At 47.0% G+C, this 20282-nt stretch overlaps 1 protein-coding gene across 20 annotated transcripts in view; it reads left to right on the top strand.

Annotated features, from left to right (window-relative positions):
• KIF1A (kinesin family member 1A) overlaps window positions 1–20282 on the top strand; it is a 173200-nt gene that overhangs the window by 66376 nt on the left and 86542 nt on the right. For 7 of the 20 annotated variants that reach the window (XM_051991717.1, XM_051991718.1, XM_051991721.1 and 4 more), the window contains exons 13-19: window positions 926–1068; window positions 1739–1765; window positions 6178–6389; window positions 8055–8134; window positions 10206–10281; window positions 14994–15073; window positions 16252–16358. In XM_051991717.1, the coding sequence (XP_051847677.1) occupies window positions 926–1068; window positions 1739–1765; window positions 6178–6389; window positions 8055–8134; window positions 10206–10281; window positions 14994–15073; window positions 16252–16358 (725 nt within the window). The remainder of the gene's footprint in view (window positions 1–925; window positions 1069–1738; window positions 1766–6177; window positions 6390–8054; window positions 8135–10205; window positions 10282–14993; window positions 15074–16251; window positions 16359–20282) is intronic. The other 13 variants (XM_051991723.1, XM_051991724.1, XM_051991732.1 and 10 more) reach the window with 3 other exon arrangements.

Below are 20282 nucleotides of genomic sequence, written 5' to 3' on the forward strand. Positions count from 1 at the left end.
AAGCCCCTTCCCCTCAGGGTGCGAGCTCAGAGCTTGGAGAGAGGGGGTGTCAGAGGGCTGGAGGGGCAGCCGGAGGCTTCGGGCACCTCCCTGCATGGAAGACTGCCCTTGGACGCAGGAAAGCCCAAGCTCCACTCTGGACAGGCCATTGACCATGCTCAGCCTCAGTTTCCCCAGCCATTTCCCCTCAGTTCCACACTCGAAGGCACGGTGGGTTAGCTGGGCTGCAGCAGTAGACCTCGTTGGGAGAGGACAGATGGGGTCCCTGGGGTGCCTGGAGAGGAAGGAAGGGGCTTGGGTGGAGGTGGCAGCCCTCGGATCAGACAGTTGTTCTAGGCTCCTGGGGTCCAGCATCTTCTGGATCTCTTCTCCCCTGGGCTGCCACAGAGGCTCTCTGCCTTCTCAGGCCTTATTCTCCCTCCCCCTTTTGCACCAGTCACCAACTATGGGCTTTAATTCCGAGTCTCCTTCCGAGATGCAGTTTCCTCTGGCGCCGGAGTCCTGCACTTGATTTATTGTTGATATTCACTGAGCTCTCGGGTTGTCTAATGAAGGCTCTGGACAACTTCTTGAAGTTGAATCCCTTGAGATCTGTTCCTGGGTAGGATCCTTGGATCTCTGCTGTGTGTATGGGGGCGATTGCTTCCCCCAAGTTTCTGAAACTCCTCCGAGCCTCTTGCTCGTGTCCTCCCTCATGGCTTTTTCCAGGACAGTTATAACCTCCCTGTAGTCTGTCTTCCACTGAAAAATGAGGGGATTGGGCCAGGGAGGTTCTGAGATCGTTTGGCTTTAAGATCCCATGCCTGCCGCTTCAAGATGGCTCGAGCCTCCAGAGCATCTTGATTACGTGACCTCAGTTACCCGAAGTCTTCCCGGAAGCCGCGGGCTCTGTCCCGTTCGCCGACCGCCTCCCTTCTCTTTGCAGATACGCCGACCGAGCCAAACAGATCCGCTGCAACGCCGTCATAAACGAGGACCCCAACAACAAGCTGATCCGCGAGCTGAAGGACGAGGTGGCTCGCCTGCGAGACCTGCTGTATGCCCAGGGGCTTGGGGACATCATTGACAGTAGGTGTCCCGTGATCCTGTGCGCTCCACATGGTCTGTTTTCTCCGACCAGAGTTCCACGTCCCTTAGTTGAAGGGCTGGGGCAACTGGCCCTCCGACATAAAAGTCCCAGCAAACTGGGACTTGGGAAGGACTCTTCCTAAAGTAACCCCTCCTGTCCCCAGGTCTTCAATGGAAGGCTTTTCTTCCCTCTTCTCCTTTCCCCTCTTCCTCTCTCCCTGACTCCGTTCCTCCTTCCCTCTCCTTCCTTTCATCCTTTTACTGCTACGTGGCCAATGTTAGGTTGTCCGGCCTCTTGCCCCCCTGCAGGAGCATCTCCTGCTTCCCGGGGAAGGAGATTGCTAAGAATGAATTATCCTGAATTATCCACTTAGGAAGGAGAGGGATCTCCCAGCTCCCCAGACTAGCCAGGTGTGGGGCAGCTGCCAGGATGGGAAAGAAAGGTCCTTCCTAAGCAGCAGTGAGAACTCGAGAGGGCTCTGGGGGTGGGAACGGGAAGAGAGTCCCAGCATGCCGTGTGCCCCGAGCAGAGCCCAGGGAAAGCAAACCCTGCCCCCCAGCCCGACAGGGATAACTCGGCTTCAGCTCCCAAGTCCCAGAAAGCTAAACCTGTTGTTGTTTTGTTCTCTTTGTCTTTCTTCCCCACTCTCCCTCTCCTTGCCTCTCTCAGCCAGCACTGTGCCTGGAGGACCTAAATGTGTGTATTTCCCTTTGCTGGTATCTCTGTGTGCTTCACTGCTTCTGAGAGAATCAGTCATTGGCAAGGAACATAAGTACAGCATGGGAGGGGAACCTAGACGGGCACTCCAGGGCCTGCGACCGCGGCCCGAGGCTGGGCCCTGGCATCCCATGGAGCCGTATCCCCGCTCTCCTCAGCCGGCCTTCCCCCTTCCCGCCGTGTCCCTGCACCCCCTCCAAATCTCAGGCCCGTAGGATGAAAGAGGGGGAGCCAGAGCTCTGCTGACCACTTAGAGCTTAACTCTGAAGCCTCAGTTCCCTCCTGTCAGTTAGGCTGCCGGAAGGGCTGGACTCTAAGGTCCCTTTGGGCTCCAGATCTAGGATTCGATGGCTGGAGGAAGAGGAGGGTCCTGGTTCTTCTAAAAAAAAAAAAGATGCAAGAACATCTACTTACAATAGATGAGTGACTTACTGTCACCTTCCGTGCTGGCCCAAGGGAGAACTAGAGGAATGGATGGTTCTATGTGGGTAAAAGCCCACTCGCCGTGAGCACTGTCCCTGCTCACTCCAGGACCACTCGCTGGGGGCAGTTTGGAGCGTCCCTGCTCAGCAGTAGCTCCCAAACTGCCCCAAGCAGTAGCTCTTTGAGCGAGCTCCAGGCTGACCTCCTGTTTTTCAGCAGTCATCACTGAGCACCAGGAACCATTCTCAGACTCCATTGGACTTGAGAGTCTATTGAGCCAGAATCCTCCGCTCTCTGGTGGGAAGACTTTGAGGTCAATAATGAATCCTGAGGTGGAGAGTGGAGCACAGTGGGTAGGGAGGCTTGGGGAGAAGTAACTTGAGCAGCAGACATTTTCATCAGGAAGGAGCGGGATGTGTCTGGAAGCAAGATGCTTCTATGGCTTCCCATTGGGATCTTGAAGAGAAATAAGTTTAATCCTTAGCAAGCATTAATTAAGCCTCTATGATTTCTGAAGCTTCATACTTAGTACTGGGGATGCCGAGACAAAAACTGAGCAGTCCCCGCTCTCGGGGAGCTTACGTTCGGATCAGTCCATAAGCCTTTGCTCTGGGCTCGACTTCTCCGGGGGCCTCTCCCCTCCAAGAGCTCCTATAAACTCCCACTAGGAATTTAAAGACAAAAAGAAAGTGGGCCCTGGTATCACGAGGCTTATATTCCGATTGATCAATCAACTAATCAACAAGGATTTAGCAAGACCTACTATGGGCCATATACCTGCTAGATACTGGAGGTCCAGGTCAAAACCAAAACTGTCCCTCACATCCTGCTGGGAGGATACATAAAACACCCACATATTTGGGTAAATCCAAAGTTGGCCACGTAGTTGGAGAGCTGACCCTGAACTCAGTCCCAGTTCTGATGTGTACTAGTTAGGTGACCCTAAGCAAGTCGTTTTACCTTGAAAGGTTCTAAGAACCTCTCAAAGACTTTCAGAAAAGGAGGCAAGCTTGCTAGAAGGCATCTCCATACCTGGAAGTCTGCCATACTAATGAAATCACCGGTTCCTGTGTCTCCATCCAAAGTCATTGGCGGAGGGAGAGAGAGCACGTCAATAGCCGGGTAGATCAGGCAATGTCTCCTGTGGAAGGTGTTCTTCGAGTTAAGCTTTGGAGAGCCTGAGGAGGAATTGTTACCTGATCATGACATTTCTAAGGGCAAGGTGAAGGTTGGGGGGGCCTGACCCCTGCAGGGACCGCTCTTCTCCAGGAGCTCCCAGAATCTCCGCAAATCTCTGTGAGAATTTCATTGAAGGCAGGAGGTTCTGCCCCAGTTTAAGGATATAAGTCTTAAGTTAAAATTTGGAGAAAGACCCTCGGTGCCATACCAGGTCAGGAGTTCTCCAGGCAGAACCTTCTCCTTGGGAAGAGACATGAAGTAAAATTCAAAGCAAGTCTCTTCACAAAAGTCCTCCTCCTCCTCCTCCTCCTTATCTTATGGCACAGAGGGGACCCTGAGGTCCCAAAGGGGGTGAAAGTAAAGCAGAAGATCTAGAGGATTCGACCATGCAGGAAAGGTCTTGGTCAGATGATGGCCAAGCATTAAGGAAGCATCCACTCGGGACATTTTGTAATCAGACCGAGTCCAGCTCAGGATGGCAGGTGGCCCCCGCTGAGAATTCTGGGAAAGGAAAAGCAAGCTGATAGATGACCCCGATAGGAAGCTTTGGAGAAGAGAGGTATTGGTTAGTACTTAGTTAATAGTGATCAGCATAAAAACGGACGGACTTACTGCTCCCGTCTGGCCCGATGTCCCCCTTCCCACGTGCAGCCAACCCCTTTGTACTGAGCTCAGACAGACCCCGGCTCTGAGGGGGGAGAGAGAGACACAAAATGGAGGCTCCTTTAATAAGCCTGGTCCTTTATTAAGTCCTCTGATGGGGAGCACCGAAGGGTCCTATAATAAGCTGGGTCAATGTGGGAATCAGGATTCTGGAGCTCAGAAGGGACTGTGGAGATCATTAAGTTCACGCTCCCCCCTCTAGCTTATGAAGGAACTGAGGTCCAGAGAGTGGGACTTTGTTAAGGAGATGCACAGCAGTTAGTGACTGCTCTGGGATGTAACTCAGGCCCCCAGAGCCTCCCAGGGCAGCCCTGTCCCCCTCACTGCCTCTGACTCTGAGCTCATCCAAGAAATGATTGCCCCCCCCCCGTCCTGAGCCCGGGCACCCCCGGGGAACGTCCGCTCTCCCAGAGAACTTTTGGTGACACGATCTCCATGCTATAGCTATGTTTGCTGCTGTCGCTGCTGCTGTCGCTGTCGCTTTTGTGCTGCTGCTCTTGTTTGGGGTCTGCGAGGGCTGGCGGGGGGCCTAGGTCTGGTCAGAGGGCTGTCGTCCTGCTTACTGGCCGGGGAGCTTTTTCAGGACCTGCCCTGGGAGATTCCGGGGCTGGTGGTAAAGGGGCCCCAGGAAGTAACGGCGGCATTAGTCCCGACGTGGCGCCTCCCCCCTCCTAGAGCTTAAGCTTGCACGGCCGAGGTCCCCGCAGCCCGGGCCTTTGTGGATCCAACAGCTGACATCACACCTTGGCTTAGGGCAAAGCCAAAATCTCTATCTGATGGGCCCAGAAATTCGCTCTCCGGCCCCAGTTCTAGGGAAAAGTGCCTGTGGTCCATGTGCATCCTTAGAAGGACCCTGGGAGACGACCCAGAGAGATCCCAGCTCGAGCACAGCTCTAGCTTTTCCTGTGTCTGAAATTAGCCCCCAGAGACTGGATTTCGGTGCTCTTCTGAGCCAGATTCTTAAACTGCCTCCAAATACCTATGAGAGGGACTCCTTCATGCTGGGTTACGATGGCCAGAGGAGGGGCTACCTCACGTCCCAACTTCTGGCAGCTAGAAAAGGTGCTGAATCTAGAAAGAGAAAAAGAGAAGGTGCCTCCTCAACTCCTCCAGAGGCCATGGAGCCTCTCCTTAGAAATCCAGTGAAACAGATATAGCCACGGAACGTGGCCACGAAGGTCTGGAGACCTCGGGGTTCTAAGCTACTGACTTTCCCAATAGGCTAAAAGTCCATCCCACCAGTAGGAGACGTACAAGTCTGAAGTCCTCCAAGAAAAAGGGAAGAAACTGTAGAAGTAGCCAGCAACCAAATGAAAGGGGTATCTGTCACTTTGGAAGCACAGGAAGAAAGCAGGTGTTGTCTAGGGAGTATGGGCAGTAGTTGGGAGGCAGCTGGGAAACGATGGAGGAAGTTGCTGACTTTGAGAGAAGATAGAAAAGGAAGGAAGGAAGGAAGGAAGGAAGGAAGGAAGGAAGGAAGGAAGGAAGGAAGGAAGGAAGGAAGGAAGGTTCTGGGAGGCAGCCAGGAAATGATGGAGGAAGTCACTGACTTTGAGAGAAGATAGAAAAGGAAGGAAGGAAGGTTCTGGGGCTCAGACAGGTACAGAGAGCCGAAGGTCAGGCTCAAACAAGACCATCAAGCCATGCAAGGCCACAGATGGCTAGCTCAGGTGTGAAGGAATACCCTTTATGTGCCAAGTCTGAGAGAGGCCAGCCCTTACCATGCAATAATGGAGGCTGGCTGACTTGGCTACCGTGCAAGCCCATGGGGTGGAGAGTCTGGCTGAGCCATTGACCTCCCGCCAGGGCTGGCAGCTGGCAAGCAGGCGTGGCCATTGAGGGAGCGGTGACCAGCAGGCACCAAAGCTCAGGTGAGAAGGGGGTGGGCTGCCTGCTCTAGGCCACAGGTGGAAGGAAAAACCCCAGAGGCTGCAGAGCTGAGAACAGAAGCCAGCCTGGCCATGGCAGGGCTCGCTGTGTGCCTGCTTTCTTTGTTTTGGTTTTTAGCATTCTCTTTGCTTCACCTTGTTGCTTTTTCCCAACTCCGTTTATTTTTCTTTTTTTCTGCTTTTTTCCCTCCTCCTTCTGTCTGTCTGTCCCCCTCCTTCCTCCCTTCCTCACCATAGACATGTCCGACTTTGAGAACAATAATGGTAACCCTGGCGTGGCAGAATTGAGTCAACGCCCTGACAATCTCTCCACAGTGACCAACGCCTTGGTGGGTATGAGCCCCTCATCCTCCCTGTCGGCCTTATCCAGCCGAGCGGCCTCCGTGTCCAGCCTCCACGAGCGGATGCTGTTTGCCCCGGGCAGCGAAGAAGCTATTGAGAGGCTGAAGGTGAGTGAGAAGGAAGCTCTCTGGGCAGCTGACTGGCTAGAAGTGGAATAAGAGCACTGGGCCTGCAGTCAGCATTCTCATCCTGCCCCAGACACCGGCTGTATGACCTCAGCCGAGCAACCCATCCTTAGTTTCCTTGCCTGTAAAAGGGAGATATCGGTAGGGCTGTCATGAGTGTTAAGTAATAGAGTTCAGGCAGAGCCCTTAAGGTGATATATAAATGACAGCCAATATTATTATTTGGGGAATAAGAGATCCATCAGGCAACTAGGGGATGCAGGAGATAGAGCGCTGGCTCTGAACCTCAGACACTCACTAGCTGTGTGACTCTGGGCAAGTCATATTACCTGTTTACCTCAGTTTCCTCATCTGTAAAACGAACTGGAGATGGCAGTGGGCAACCCTTCCAGTATCATTGCCAGGAAAACTCCAGATGGGATCACAAAGACTCAGACACAGCTGAAACATTTCAGTAGCAACAAAATAAATCCGTCAGTTAATCATCAGGGGTTTGTCAAGCCCCCATCAACAGATGCTGGGCTGAGATGAAGGAAAAAGACATGTCTATGGTGAGGAAGGGAGGAAGGAGGGGGACAGACAGACAGAAGGAAGAGGAAAAAGAAGCGGTTTTCCAAGGGCTTCTGTTCTGGTGATCAGTGGGGACTAATGAAGGATGCTTGTGATCACTGGTATCTCTGAACATCTCGAATAAAGGGTTCCAGAAAGGTGACCCACTTGGCTGAGCTAAATCCCTTGCTGGATCTGCTCCATCTTATGGAAGACTTGCCTAGGATCACACAAATAATAACTACCCCCAGAAGAACTGAAAGCAGCTCTTCCTGCTTTATGGCCCACCCCGAGATGAGGCTCTGGCTATGCCGGGGGAAAGAATAATGAGGCATAAAATGCTGCTACCCAGAGATGGGCAAATCAGCGGGTCTCAGCTCCATCGACACTTGATGGTGTCTCCATGACATTTCTGGGACCAGGGGTTTAAAGGTCTTTGTACAAAGCAGATAGTGTCACCCACCAAAACAGAATCCCATGTACCTAATAGAAAAGAGAGACTCTAGGATGGTCTACTGAGTCTAGGGCCTGACATCTGGTGTTCCCTGAGAGGGTGAAAACAAGTCATAATCTTCATGACTATAAGGTATTTGAAGCTGTCTTGAGCCAGCATAAGAGACCAAGATCTCTTCTCCTCCCCCTTCTTCCTAAACCTAGTTCTTTCCAAAACTCAGTTGTCTTTCACCTTGTAAAATGGAAGAAGAAAGGAAAAAAGAGATGAATGGGATGAGGAATGCTTTGTTCTGTCATATTCCTTACTGCATTCCTCATCCCATTCATTTCTTTTGTCCTTCTTCCAGTTTTTTTGGCTCATCCTTCACTTTATCTTAGATAGTCCCTAACCATCTCGAAGGCCACTGAAAAATTCAGCCAGAAGTCGATTTTGTTCACTTATCTCAGATCTCTAGTCCACTGAGGGATATCCAGAAACTTGGCCGTTAACAGACTTCACTATCTGACTCTTTAGCTCTGTTCAGGCCTAGTCTCCACATCGCTGCCTTCCTTGGCTTCCCTAATTATCCCTCCTTTTGGATGGGCCCATTCTACCCGTAGCCTTCAGTCACTCATTCAATCTTCCCTCACACCGTGTCCCTGCAGGAGACTGAAAAGATCATCGCTGAGCTGAATGAGACCTGGGAAGAGAAGCTGCGCAGAACAGAAGCTATCCGGATGGAGAGGTGAGCATCCTGGGAATCACAAGCACCCAGGCTGGGGCCCTGGGGCCCTGAAGGCTCTGGCTGAGCAGATGGGCTGCACAGCAGGGTATCTGTTAACTACTATTGAACAAACCATAACGGACTCTCGTGGATCGATGGCTATCTGAGGCACAGAGGAGAGCATCCTCAGGTGCTTTCCCAAAGGCTCGTCTCAGATGGGGATTCAAATGGTTTTCAAAGGAGGAGAGCGGAAAGAGCTGATTAGGCTGGGGTGGCTGGTTGGAGGAAAGGTAAGGGTTTGTGTCCCATGAACCCAACTGCTTTAACTGCAAAGGTGGGACTCAAATCTGGATCTTAACTCTCAGTCTAGAACCTCTGAAATTTGCTGGCTGTGGAACCATGGACAGGTCCAGCACATTCCCCTCCCTACCACACTGCCTCTAAGGGATCTCTTCATTTTACAGAGAAAGGCACCTCATAAAAGTTCAAGAACAAAAGCTAGTTTGAGGCAAACAGGGGACCAGAACCCAAATATCTCCTGTTTCCTAAATACAGAAGAGTTTTGCCCCAGCTTTAGTCTATTTATTATTTGTTATTGTTTGTCCTTTGTTCTAGAAGAGGACCCCGACATTAGGGAGGTGATGCCATGACATGCAAGTGAATTAAATTGAAGTGAGGAGGACTGGGCAAGGTCACCTGCCTCACTTTCCCCTCCAGAGCCATCTGGGGCCAGTAGCAAGATATAGATCAAGAAGACTGGAGATGGCCCTGGATGCAATGGGAGACCTTGGCCTTTCTAAGCCAAGGTCTTCAACAGGTCTCAGTTTGACTGAGGCAACACCCATTCAGTGATTAAGGTTAGATGACAATGAAGGCAAAGAGTCTCTTCTTTCACCAAAAAAAAATCTTGGCAAAACAGAAACAACAGCTATTTACATCCAATCTGAATCAGTCAGGGTCCAAACAATGATCCACTGAGGCTTGGCTTGGGACCTGCTCTTGTCCAATAAATACTAACTTCAACTAATGTAATTCTTTCCACTAAGAATGTCTGTCCCATATCCCCAAACTCAGGATCCAATGCCTTCAACCCATAACAAAAACAAATTGACTCTGAGTTCAAATCTGGCCTCAGATACTTAACACTTCCTAGCTGTGTGACCCTGGGCAACTTAACTCCAATTGCCTAAACAAAAAACAAAACCAAAAACATATATATATATGTATGTATGTTTGTATATGTATATGTACATATATATGTAGTTGAATAAAATCGCTCTTCTTTGTAACCCTCCGTTTTTATTTTCTGCATTTAATTTCATGATCTTGAGAAGGGATTCTTGACCTCACCATACGGCCAAGGTGGGATCCATGCTCAAAAATTATTAGGAACCTCTGTGCTGGCTGGCTCTGCCTTTCTGTTCTTGCCTTCATCGGTCTGCATCTGAAATACTGTGTTCAGTGTGTTCATTCTGGGTACCATATTTAAGGGAGGAAATTGATAAACTGGAGAGAATCCAGAAAAGGGACAACTAAGATGCTACACAGTCTTGAATTGCTGCCACGTATGGATCAGTTGGAGAAATGTGGGTTGTTTAACCTGGGGAAGAGAAGACTCAGGGGAAATGTGATAGGGGCACTCAAATATCTGGGTGACTGGACTGGAGGAGATACACAGATTCGGCTTGGCCCAAAGGAGCAAAATCAGGATCAGTGATTAGAGGCTGAATAGAGATGAATGTGAACAGCTCATGCAAACAAAATGATCCCAATAATGAGAACTCCCCCCATGAGATGAGAAGCTTTGGGGGAGGGCCCCTCTTTGGAACTCTCCCAGCCTAGGTCGGTGACTTGTAGTGGGGACTCCTTTTTAGGTGTGAGTGAGACAGCGTGAGCACTGAGGTCTCCTCACCTCTAGAATTCTGGGATTCATGAGCAGCAAGGCTGGTGACTGAGGCAGAAAAATCACAGTGGTGTTTGATCTCTTGGATCTCAGGCTCCTTTTAGACTTTACATATCTGTCCAACCTCTTGTTATCCTGAATGCCCACGACCCAGGCTGGTCCCTGACTTTAGCTTATGTCTTTTTTCAGGGAGGCATTGCTGGCTGAAATGGGTGTGGCCATGAGGGAAGATGGCGGTACCTTGGGTGTGTTCTCTCCCAAAAAGGTAGGAGCAGCTTTGAAAACTTTTCTCTGTCTCTGTCTATGTCTCTGTTTGTGCCTCTGTCCCTTTCTGTCTCTCTCTTCTCGTCTCTGTCTCTCTGTTTCTCTTTCTGTCTTTCTCTGTCTCTCTCTGTGGGTCTCTCTCTTTGTCTCTGTCTCTCTGTTTCTCTTTCTGTCTTTCTCTGTCTCTGTCTCTGTTTTTCTCTGTGTCTTTCTTCTCTGTCTCTCTCTCCCTCTCTATCTCTGTCTTTCTGTTTCTCTTTCTGTATTTGTCTCTCTGTTTCTCTGTGTGTGTACCTCTCTCTCTATCTCTGTCTCTTCTCTGTCTCTCTCTTTCTCTCTTCTCTGTCTCTCCCTCTCCCAGTGATGCCTTGGGGATCCAGGAGGGCCTTGGCAGAATCTGGCATCAGGTAGATGACTTGATTTTGACTCTGTCCCGATGTGTCCTTGTGGCAAATCTGTCCCAAAAGAGGAATCTGTGACTGTTTTTATTTTGTTTTTCAAGTCTCAGTGCTGAGACCCAGCCAATGTCAAGCAGCAGTTTCAAGGTTCAGACTCCCATAACTGGGAGCTGCTTTTCTGTAATCCTTTAAGCTTCCTAGAACAGCATCCTTGCCACAGCCCTGGGAGGTAGCAGGGTGCAGCAAAGAGGATAATCACCATTTTACAGATGAGAAAACTGAAGCTTGAAGAAGTTCCAAGAATTTTCTGTTTCCTGTTCTTCATCCTCCACAGAGGGTCGTCCCTTGTCCCTGGAATATTCAAATCGCCTCCACACTAGTCTTTCCTGTACAGTGACCTGGCGATGTTGCACCTCTTCTTTAAAATCTTTCAGCAAAAATCTATCCACTAGGGGCAGCTAAATGTCACAGTGGATAGAGCACCAGCCTTGAAGTTGGGAGGACCTGAGTTCAAATCTGGCCTCAGACTTGTAACACATCCTAGCTGTGTGACCCTGGGCGAGTCACTCAATCCCACTTGCCTCACCAAACAAAAAAAAAATCTATTCACTGACTACTGAGGCAAGTTCAAGAGCCTGGCTGCCCAGGGGCATATTTGGTACATAAAGGGCAGCTAGGTGGTAGAGTGCTAGACATGGAATCGGGAAGATTTGTGCCTTCAGCCTCAGATTCACATTTGTCCCTGGGCAAGTCACTTAACCTTTGTCTGCCTCAGTTTCCTCAACTTAAAATAGGGATAATAATAGTCCCTACTTCCCAGAGTTGTTTTGAGGATCAATGAGTTAATATAAATGCTAAAAGGTATATAAGTGCTAGTTAATATAATCATCATTATCATTATTATTAAAGAGAATCATGTGCAATTTGTTTGTATAACTAGATCTCTTTTCCCATAGATTCATTTTAAAAGAAAAAATAGAATTAATCGTTTTGTACTTTTCAGTGGGCCTTTTTCTAGTTGCATGATGTCAATCTCTCCCCTTCATCTTTTTAGCCTCTGCTGCTTAGCCCCTGGGATCTATTCCTAGAGAGTGTTGGGGTGTGTTCCCCAAGGCAGGTTGGTGTGGTTTTGAGCTGCAGTGATGGGGTGAAATGCTGCTGAGAGACTCAGGGATCTGGAACTCCTCTAGCTTCTAGGGATGGCTCAGGCTAAAACAACAGGTCATGGAACACCTGGTGCATGTCAAGTGGAGAAGAGCTCATTAAAAGGCACCAAGTCCATCGCGTGACTCTCCTGTAGAGTCACACGTACTCAACATGTTTCATTTGTGTGGCCATTTCTAACTCCCTCTGATAGCTACGCTTGTTTCACTGACCTCCTGAGATGACAGAGTTTGTCTGTTTGTACCTTCGGTGCCTGGCCAGAAGTATAACACCCTAAATTCAAGTGGAATCCTCAGAAGAATAATTTCTCTAGAAAATCCCTCCATTCCTAGGTACTCTAGGAACACTGGGATGGAGGCAACACTCTTTCCACTTCCCTGGTTATGTGATGTTAGGCAAATCATTGTGTTTGTCATCTGTCAGATAAGGGAGAGGCTGGATCTCTCATATTCTTTCCAGCCCTAAATCTGTCATTTTATGATCCCTGCTTCTCAGGAGGACATTTGGATCATTTTCTACACCCAGGAGCAAATGTTTAGAAAGGTGTTACAAGCAAGTCTCGTCAGATTCCTTAATTAAACCTTAGTCTCCTGAAATGTGCTGGTGCTTTCAGTACGCTCAACAATCACCCCTGAGAAGGGAGGGGTTCCTCCCTGAGCTCTCAGTTTCTTCCATCTGTCTTTTTCTCAAGATGGAAGTTAGACCTGTATCTGGAAAGCATGGCCCATCTGTTGGAGTGGTGTTCATTCGGAACTTCAAAAATGGGGTCTGGGGCAGCTGGGTGGCTCAATGGATAGAGCACCAGCCCTGAAGTCAGGAGGACCTGAGTTCAAATCTGGCCTCAGACACTTAACACTTCCTAGCTGTGTGACCCTGGGCAAGTCTCTTAACTTGTCTCAGCAAATTGCCTCAGCAAAAAAGCAAAAAAACAAAACGGGATCTATTAGATTGACTGGAATATCTTTCAGCCCTTCAGGTTTTCCTGAGGTTTGTGTCATCATTGTGGTTGTTTAAAAAAATCCATAATTCTGAAGACTTTGATGTGAGATTCTGCCTTGGGGTCTGGGGTAATGTAGATGCAGATTCAACAATAAAGGATAAAAGAGCCCCAGAAAGAATCTGAAGAATAGAGAGCATGTTATACATTCTGTTGGACAGGAAAATACTCTCTCTTGGACTGAACTAATGCAATTTGTGGCTTCTGGAAATGGCATGATAATCTGACTGTCCTTTCCCATAATCAGGCTCTATCTATAGTAGCGTGTTCAGTTTCTGGGAAACACATTATAAGAAGAACATTAATAAGCTAGACAAAATCCAGAGAAGAGCGATCGGGATCATGAAGGTCCTGGAGTCCTTGGGGGGATGTTTAGCTTGGAGGAAAAAAAAGACAACATCATAGCTGAACTGCCATGGGAAGATGGTCTAGACTTATCTTAGTCTCAGCAAACAGAACCAGGATCCACAAGTGAAAAACCAAAAAGGCAAAAGTTGACCTTGAGACCAGGCAAGACTTCCTGATAATTAGAGCTGTCCCAAGGGGGATGGCTTGCCATGGGAGTTGGTGGACTCCCTTCCTTGGAGGTATCTAGCAGAACTGGATGGCCATTTGTCAAAGCAAGTCTTTGGGGGGAGCAGAGAGTTGGACTAGAGGCCAGTGATGACCCTTCCAAATCCTGAAAATCTGTAAATCTCTGAGCCCACAATTCTTGTAGCCTGATATGAGAGATCAAGACACAGATAGCTGTCTACTCTTTGCGAACAGAAAGGAGGAAAAAGGAACTGAGGATAGAGGAGTGAGGATGGAAAGCCTCCATTCACACATTGATAACACATTCCAGTAGGACAAGCAGACAGAAGATTTTGGAAAGTTATTCTCTAAGCCAAGATGAATACCTAGCAGCCATAGTGGGTGCTCCTCATTAGAGCTATAGGATAGAAGGTGTAGGAGATAGGATGTGTGTGTGTGTGTGTGTGTGTGTGTGTATAATAGCTACAGGATATACATATATATTTGTATGTATATATATATCTTGTGTATATATGTGTATGTGTGTGTATAGATATATAGATATATATAAAATCTTATAGTTATAGGATAGAATGTGTAGGAGATAGGATATACATGTCCTATAACTACAGGACATATATATATATGGAAACATATATCTATATATATATATATATATATATGGAAACATATATATATATATATTTAAGTATCTTGTGTATATATATGTGTGTGTGTGTGCATAGATGTATAGATATATAATCTTATAGCTATAGGATAGAATGTGGAATACCCCCTCTTAAAGAAAGGTCCACCCTCTTCTCTGCCTGTCATTCAATACCAGAACTTTCATCAGGAGGAAAATAAAACAGTTACAGATCAGCAAGTCCTATGTCATAGATGTGAGCTCTCTTGGGCTTCTTTACTTCTGTATGGTTGTTTGGGCTCAGTCATCTGTGGGAGATCCTTCCCACGTGCAGGATTCTTCCCTAGCAGAGAGTTGCGGCCTTCCCTCTCTGTTATGTCCTCCCCTCTCCATCACCCACCAAACCTTGCCTTCACGCATGCAAGACTTCTCTGCCCTTTTCAATTCCCCTGCATCCCCACAGAAGCCTGGTGGTCTAAGCTGACTGCTGGGGCCCAAGGACAGAAGTCTTATGGAACTTGAAGAATTCCAACTGGATTTCTAGAAGCTGAGCTCACCCAGAGAACGTTCTGGGTAATTTATGTGTCCAGCAGAGACATTCCTGAGGGATACTCTGAATGCAAAGGAGTCTGGGCTCTTAGGTTGCCCTCCATGCATGTGGTGCTAAACTGGGGCCTAAACAATGGATTGCTTGTGACTGGATTAACAGGCCTTTAGTGGGACTGTGCTGAAAACTTGGAAGAAATTGTTCTTTGTATTGTAGGATTCAAACTCTTTTGCAAACCCTTTGCAAAACCCTTCTATCCTATAGATAGGTTTTCTATAGATGTTTTCTGTTTCTCTCTCTGACTACTGTAGGGAAGAAATGAGGCTTCCCTTTACTAATGGCAGGAACTAGATAGATAATTTGGCAATGCTAGGGGCGGAAGGTCCCCAGATGAATGATCATTTCACAAGTTGATTGCAGAAAAAGTATTAATCTTTCTTCTCTCTAGACACCTCATCTTGTCAACCTGAATGAAGACCCTCTGATGTCTGAGTGCCTTTTGTACTACATTAAAGATGGAATAACCAGGTGAGACGGCACCATCAGTAAAGCCTTCTGACAACCTGTTTTAAGTAGTTGGCCCATAATGGCAGCTTCCTTTTCCTTAGTGAAGAATAATACTCTGTTTGTTCATGCCAGAACCTGAGAGCCATAGACTGGGGGAGGAGACCCATCCTTATCATCCTCCAGCATTGCCCTTATCGTATCTTCTTCCGTCACAGCCCAGGAGCTCCACCATAAAGCTGGCAATGTTCCTAGAACATCTGGGATATTATTTTGTAGGGAAGGGGAAGACTTGACTAGATGACTTAAGGCTCCTCCTTGCTTTGGGGTCCCCTTATGTAGGTAAAATGCAACATCACTTATTCGATTCAATAAACAATTATTAAGTGCTGGCTTTATACTAGAAACTAGAAACAAAAACCACAAAACAAAACAAATCAGTCTGACAGACCGATAGAAACAACAAATATTGGTCTGATTCCACCTTCTGTGTGCTTTTAACATAAAAGCATGATGACGTATGAGCGTTGTCAGGGAAGGATTAAGGAAAGGGACTGCTCATCACACTAATGCTTTAGGAAGCTTATTTTACATTCAGAGATGACAGTGTGAAGTCTCATCAGGATGAAGTATTCAAGCATTTGAAGTGGTTTCTCTAGCCGTTTCCTTTGTGACTCGACTCAAGTACAGGATCAGCACCATGGTCAGGGCTTCCAGCCTTAACTAGACCAGGAACTCAACTAAAAAATGGCATTTTCTGGCCAACTGAGCCACAGTCCAGTTAAAGCTAAGCAGAGTTCCTCAGAAGTTTTCTCTTTCCTAAGAAGAAGAAAACTGCTTCTCTGCCTGGGACCCTCCCTGTTTTCTCACAAATAACAAATGTAAGCACACACCAGTCCATGTCTTTCTAGTCCATTTTGTTGGGATACCTCAGTGGAGGAACGTAGTTCTTCTTTTCAGTGATACAAAGACAGTCCGCTCATGTTCCCTCCATTTCTGGGTTTTGTTCCTTGCAATCATTGGGAAGTATCGTCCAAACGTTGCTGGACATTTTAAAGATTTTTCTCGTTCTGATTCTTAGGATCGTATCGCAATGAGCAGGTTACCTTCTCTGTGATGTGAGGGTGAATAACTTTGGGCACTCTGTAAAGCTCAGTGTGTCATAGTCAGGGAATGCTAACCAACTATGCTTCTGTATTTAGAGTTGGCCGGGAAGATGGAGAGAGGAGACAAGACATCGTCCTGAGCGGACACTTCATAAAGGAAGAACATTGCATTTTCCGAAGTGACACCAGAGCTGGCAATGAAGGTATCCCCTGCTGCTGATTTATGGGCTTTGCATCTCCCCTCACAAGATCTTACTTGTCTTTCTCATAACTTTCAAATTACTGAGCTCCCTTTCTGTTTGGCCAATGGCCATGTTGGGATCATGCCCATGAATTCAGCCCAATCCAATCCAACAATTGTGAATTTAGTAAGAAGTGCACCAGGTGTAATAGACACGAAGACAAAACTGAAAGAGCTCTTGCCCTCAAGGATCTTTCATTCTACTGGAAGGGGGAGGACAATGTATAAACAGAAAAGATATTCGTGATAATTTGATGAAAATGGAAAAACTCTGGCTTTAAACTAAGGGAAATTGGTAAAATTTTGTCAGAACTCTTAAAGGAAATTAACAGCTTCTAAGAGGTGGAAGTGAGGAGAGAGAGTATTTCAGGGAGGGCAGCCAATCTGGGCAAATGTTCAAAGACAGGAAGTGAAGAGACAAATTTTGGAAATATTGATTGGACAAATAAATAAGTCAGCAAGGATTTTGTAAGTGTATATGGTGGGCCAGGCACTGTACAAAGTACTGGGGATACCAAAAAAGCAAGAAAATGGTCCCTGTCCTCAAGGATCTCGTATTCAAATGAAGGAAAGAATATTAAAAATAAGTTCCAAAAAGGCAGGTGAAGGGGACCTTGCTCCAAGAAGTACTTTGATGTTAATTCTCAGTATAGGATCATGAGATCTTAGGGTAGCGAGAACCACCCCCAGAGCTTTCACCAGCCTTCTTTCCATAAAAATGCAACCTGATTTTATGGATGGGGATCAGACAGATCTAGAAATTTCCATCTCATTTCCCTCAAAGAAGTCAAATACTTATCACCCCTTTGCATGAGTTTCTTGCCAAGACATATCTCAATGAAAATGTCGGGGGGAAAAGAAAATGCGGATGGTACCTCATTGCTCTCTCTCCCCATACTCTGATCAGTGGAAAACAATGAGAGAAAAAGAAGCCCTGGGATAAGAAATTGTACTGTCCTGCTGGCTGCTGAAGGGACGGCCCTTCGTAAACCAAAGGAATGGCCAGGGAAGGTGCCTGCTCTGGGTGCATTCTGTAGAGATATGGGCACATTTGGTGTGGTCTTTTAGTGTGAGTGCAGTGTACTTGTAGGAATGAGCAGATAACTGCTCCCTATTTGTCAATCTGTGTGCAGGGGGAACAACTGGATACAAGGTCTAGTACTTTACTAAGGGCAGTAAAGAATAAGTTCCAATATCAATTGACTTGGATTTCCCCCTCTGAACTTCAGTTAGTTCTAAGAGAAAGGGGTGAGATTTCTTGATATCTAAGATCCACCTTTCTACCCCACACTAAATCCTTTAACCACCACCTCTGCCACTAGCTTGCCAAGTAAATGTTGATAAGGCACTTACATTTGCTGAGTTAATTTCCCCAATTATAAAATGAAGGGGTTGGATACGTTGATCTCCAAAGTCCTCCCTCAGCCCTAAGTCCTATCATTCTATAAATTCCAGTGCCACCACTGATTTGCTGTGGGATCTTGGGTTAATTCTACCTTCCTGGACCTCAGTTTCCCTCCTTGAAAATTTGGGGATTGGATTGATGATGTGTGAGATTCAGAGGACCTCTCCTTTCAAGTCTAACTCCTGTGAAACCTGCAAATCCAGGATAGATTTGTTGCCCTACTGCCCTCCCTAAATGTCTCTGAATTGGTTCATCAGGTGTCATAGATTAATCACCTCATAGTAGATACTAGCAGGTGGCAAGGTCATCATGGTTTTTGCCCGAGAGGAACGGGCATGTCCAGCCATGGCCCCAACTCCTGATACCCAGCCCTCCTTTACAGCCCCATCAAGTGTGACCATTTAGATCTGTGTCTGCTGACTCTTAACATAGTAAGCTCCCCCTTTGCTAGGGATAAACAAATCTGAATACAAAAGGAGCATGAAAGTGTGAATTTTGTGGAGAGAAAATGATTTTTATTCCCAAGGTGAGCTGCTGACTAGGCCTTCAGTCAGAGCAGAGCGTGGCAAAATTATGGCAAAAGTTTGTCTCTGGGCTTTGCCCCCTTTGGGGTTTGATTATTCTTCCCAACTTTGTTGCTATCTTTTGTCTGGTCTTCCAAGGCTCTAGCCTTCCCATTTCCTCATCTGGGGAAGGAGAAGATTCAATAGTCTCTAAAGCCCATCCTAGATCCAGTATTTTCTGATCTTTGAGCCCAAAGGAATGATTCAGAAAGGATAGCTTCCAGGCACTGTGGCAGAAGAGCGGGAATGAGCCTTTGGATGCCCATCTTCACTACTGCCTAAGATTGGCAGCCATCTGATGGCATGGACATAAAAGCAGGACAAACTGCTTGAAATCTCCCCTCACCTGCCAGCTAGGCAAATCATTGTCTGTGCCTCTGTTTCTTTATTTGTAAAATGAAGCTGCTGAACATCAGTCCAGCCTTAAATCTATATTCCTACATCCCCAATCCTGCCTGAGGGCACCAGGAGACTGGGTGGAGAAATAAGTGCTGGTTATGGTGAGTGTGGGATCACTAGGAAATTTTTGGTTTTATGTCAGTGCTTAGGGGAAAAACCTCCATAATTACACAGAATAATGATTTGGCGCCCATAATGGGGACTCACATAGTTGACATCTCAGATTCTTAAAGCAGAACCAAATGACCAGTGTCAGTATCAAAGGAATACACACACACACACACACACACACACACACACACACACACACCTGGAGTGTGCCATAAGATCTTTGTAAAGCTCTGGTTGATTCTATTAAGTAAGAATAATCCTGTAGGGGCACTGGCTCTAAAGTTATAGGATCTGGATTCAAATCCTGCTGTCACTTTTTGTGTGGTTTTGGGTAGTCATTTTTGCTTTCTGGGCCTCAGTTTCTGCCTTTGTAAAATGCAAGTGATAAAACCTTCTGTACCCCCACTCCTCCAGGGGTTGTTGTAAGGATCCAGTGAACCAATGGGAAGGAAGTGCTTTGCAAATCTCAAGAAGCCGTATCACTCTCAGTTCTTATTCTGGGACCACAGATCTAAATCCAGAGGGGATTTGAGATATCATCCACTCAAACCCCCTCATTTTACAGAAGAGTAAACTGAGGTCCAGAGATGTGTCACAGGGGAATAAATCCAGATTTAGGAAGGACCTCACAGGTTAGCTAATTCAATTGATGAATTTTACAAATGAGAAAACTGAGGCTCAGAGAAGGAAAGACTGACCTAGATTCATCACTTTTGGTAGAAGAGCCAAGATTCAAGTTCAGGCCCCTTGACACCAAGTCTTGGGCTCTTTGTCCAACTCAAAAGTCTTTTGTCCATGCCATCATTCTTCCTCCTTCCATGTAACCCTCTAAGTTTATTTTTATGTCAAACCAATGACTTCTATACCTGGAAATGCAAATGGGCTGCTACCTCCAGAGGTCCTGTGCCCCCAAACCCAAGATCATACAATTCAGAACTGGGAATCAGCCTCAAAGGCTCTACAGTCCAGACTCCTCGTTGTATAGTGGGATGGAGATGATGTTGCCGATCCAAGGTCCTGGAAGTAGGAAGTGGGGTAGCCAGTGTTTTAGCTCAGATTCTTTCACTCCAAGGCCACTTCTGCCATCCTTGTGAGAATAATGCACATATCAAGCTAAGGAGGAAGGAACAGAGACTTAGAGAAGTCATGTGCCTTCCAGAGATATCATTACAAAGGAATCCATTCCTCTGGAATCGGAAAATCTACCCTCGTCCCCATTTGGGGAAGACTTACATGACATTTCAATCAGACTCAGTTTGATTCAATCTGATCTAAACTGATCTAAAGACTGATTCAACAGTTTTTAGAGTGCCCCCATATTCAATGCCCTCCCCACTCAGATATACTAACTCTGAGAAAGGTACATACCAATGAGTATTGTCTCTGGGACAAGAAAGGAACCACAACC

This window comes from Antechinus flavipes, chromosome 3, assembly GCF_016432865.1.
Source record: "Antechinus flavipes isolate AdamAnt ecotype Samford, QLD, Australia chromosome 3, AdamAnt_v2, whole genome shotgun sequence".
Classification (NCBI taxonomy): domain Eukaryota; kingdom Metazoa; phylum Chordata; class Mammalia; order Dasyuromorphia; family Dasyuridae; genus Antechinus; species Antechinus flavipes.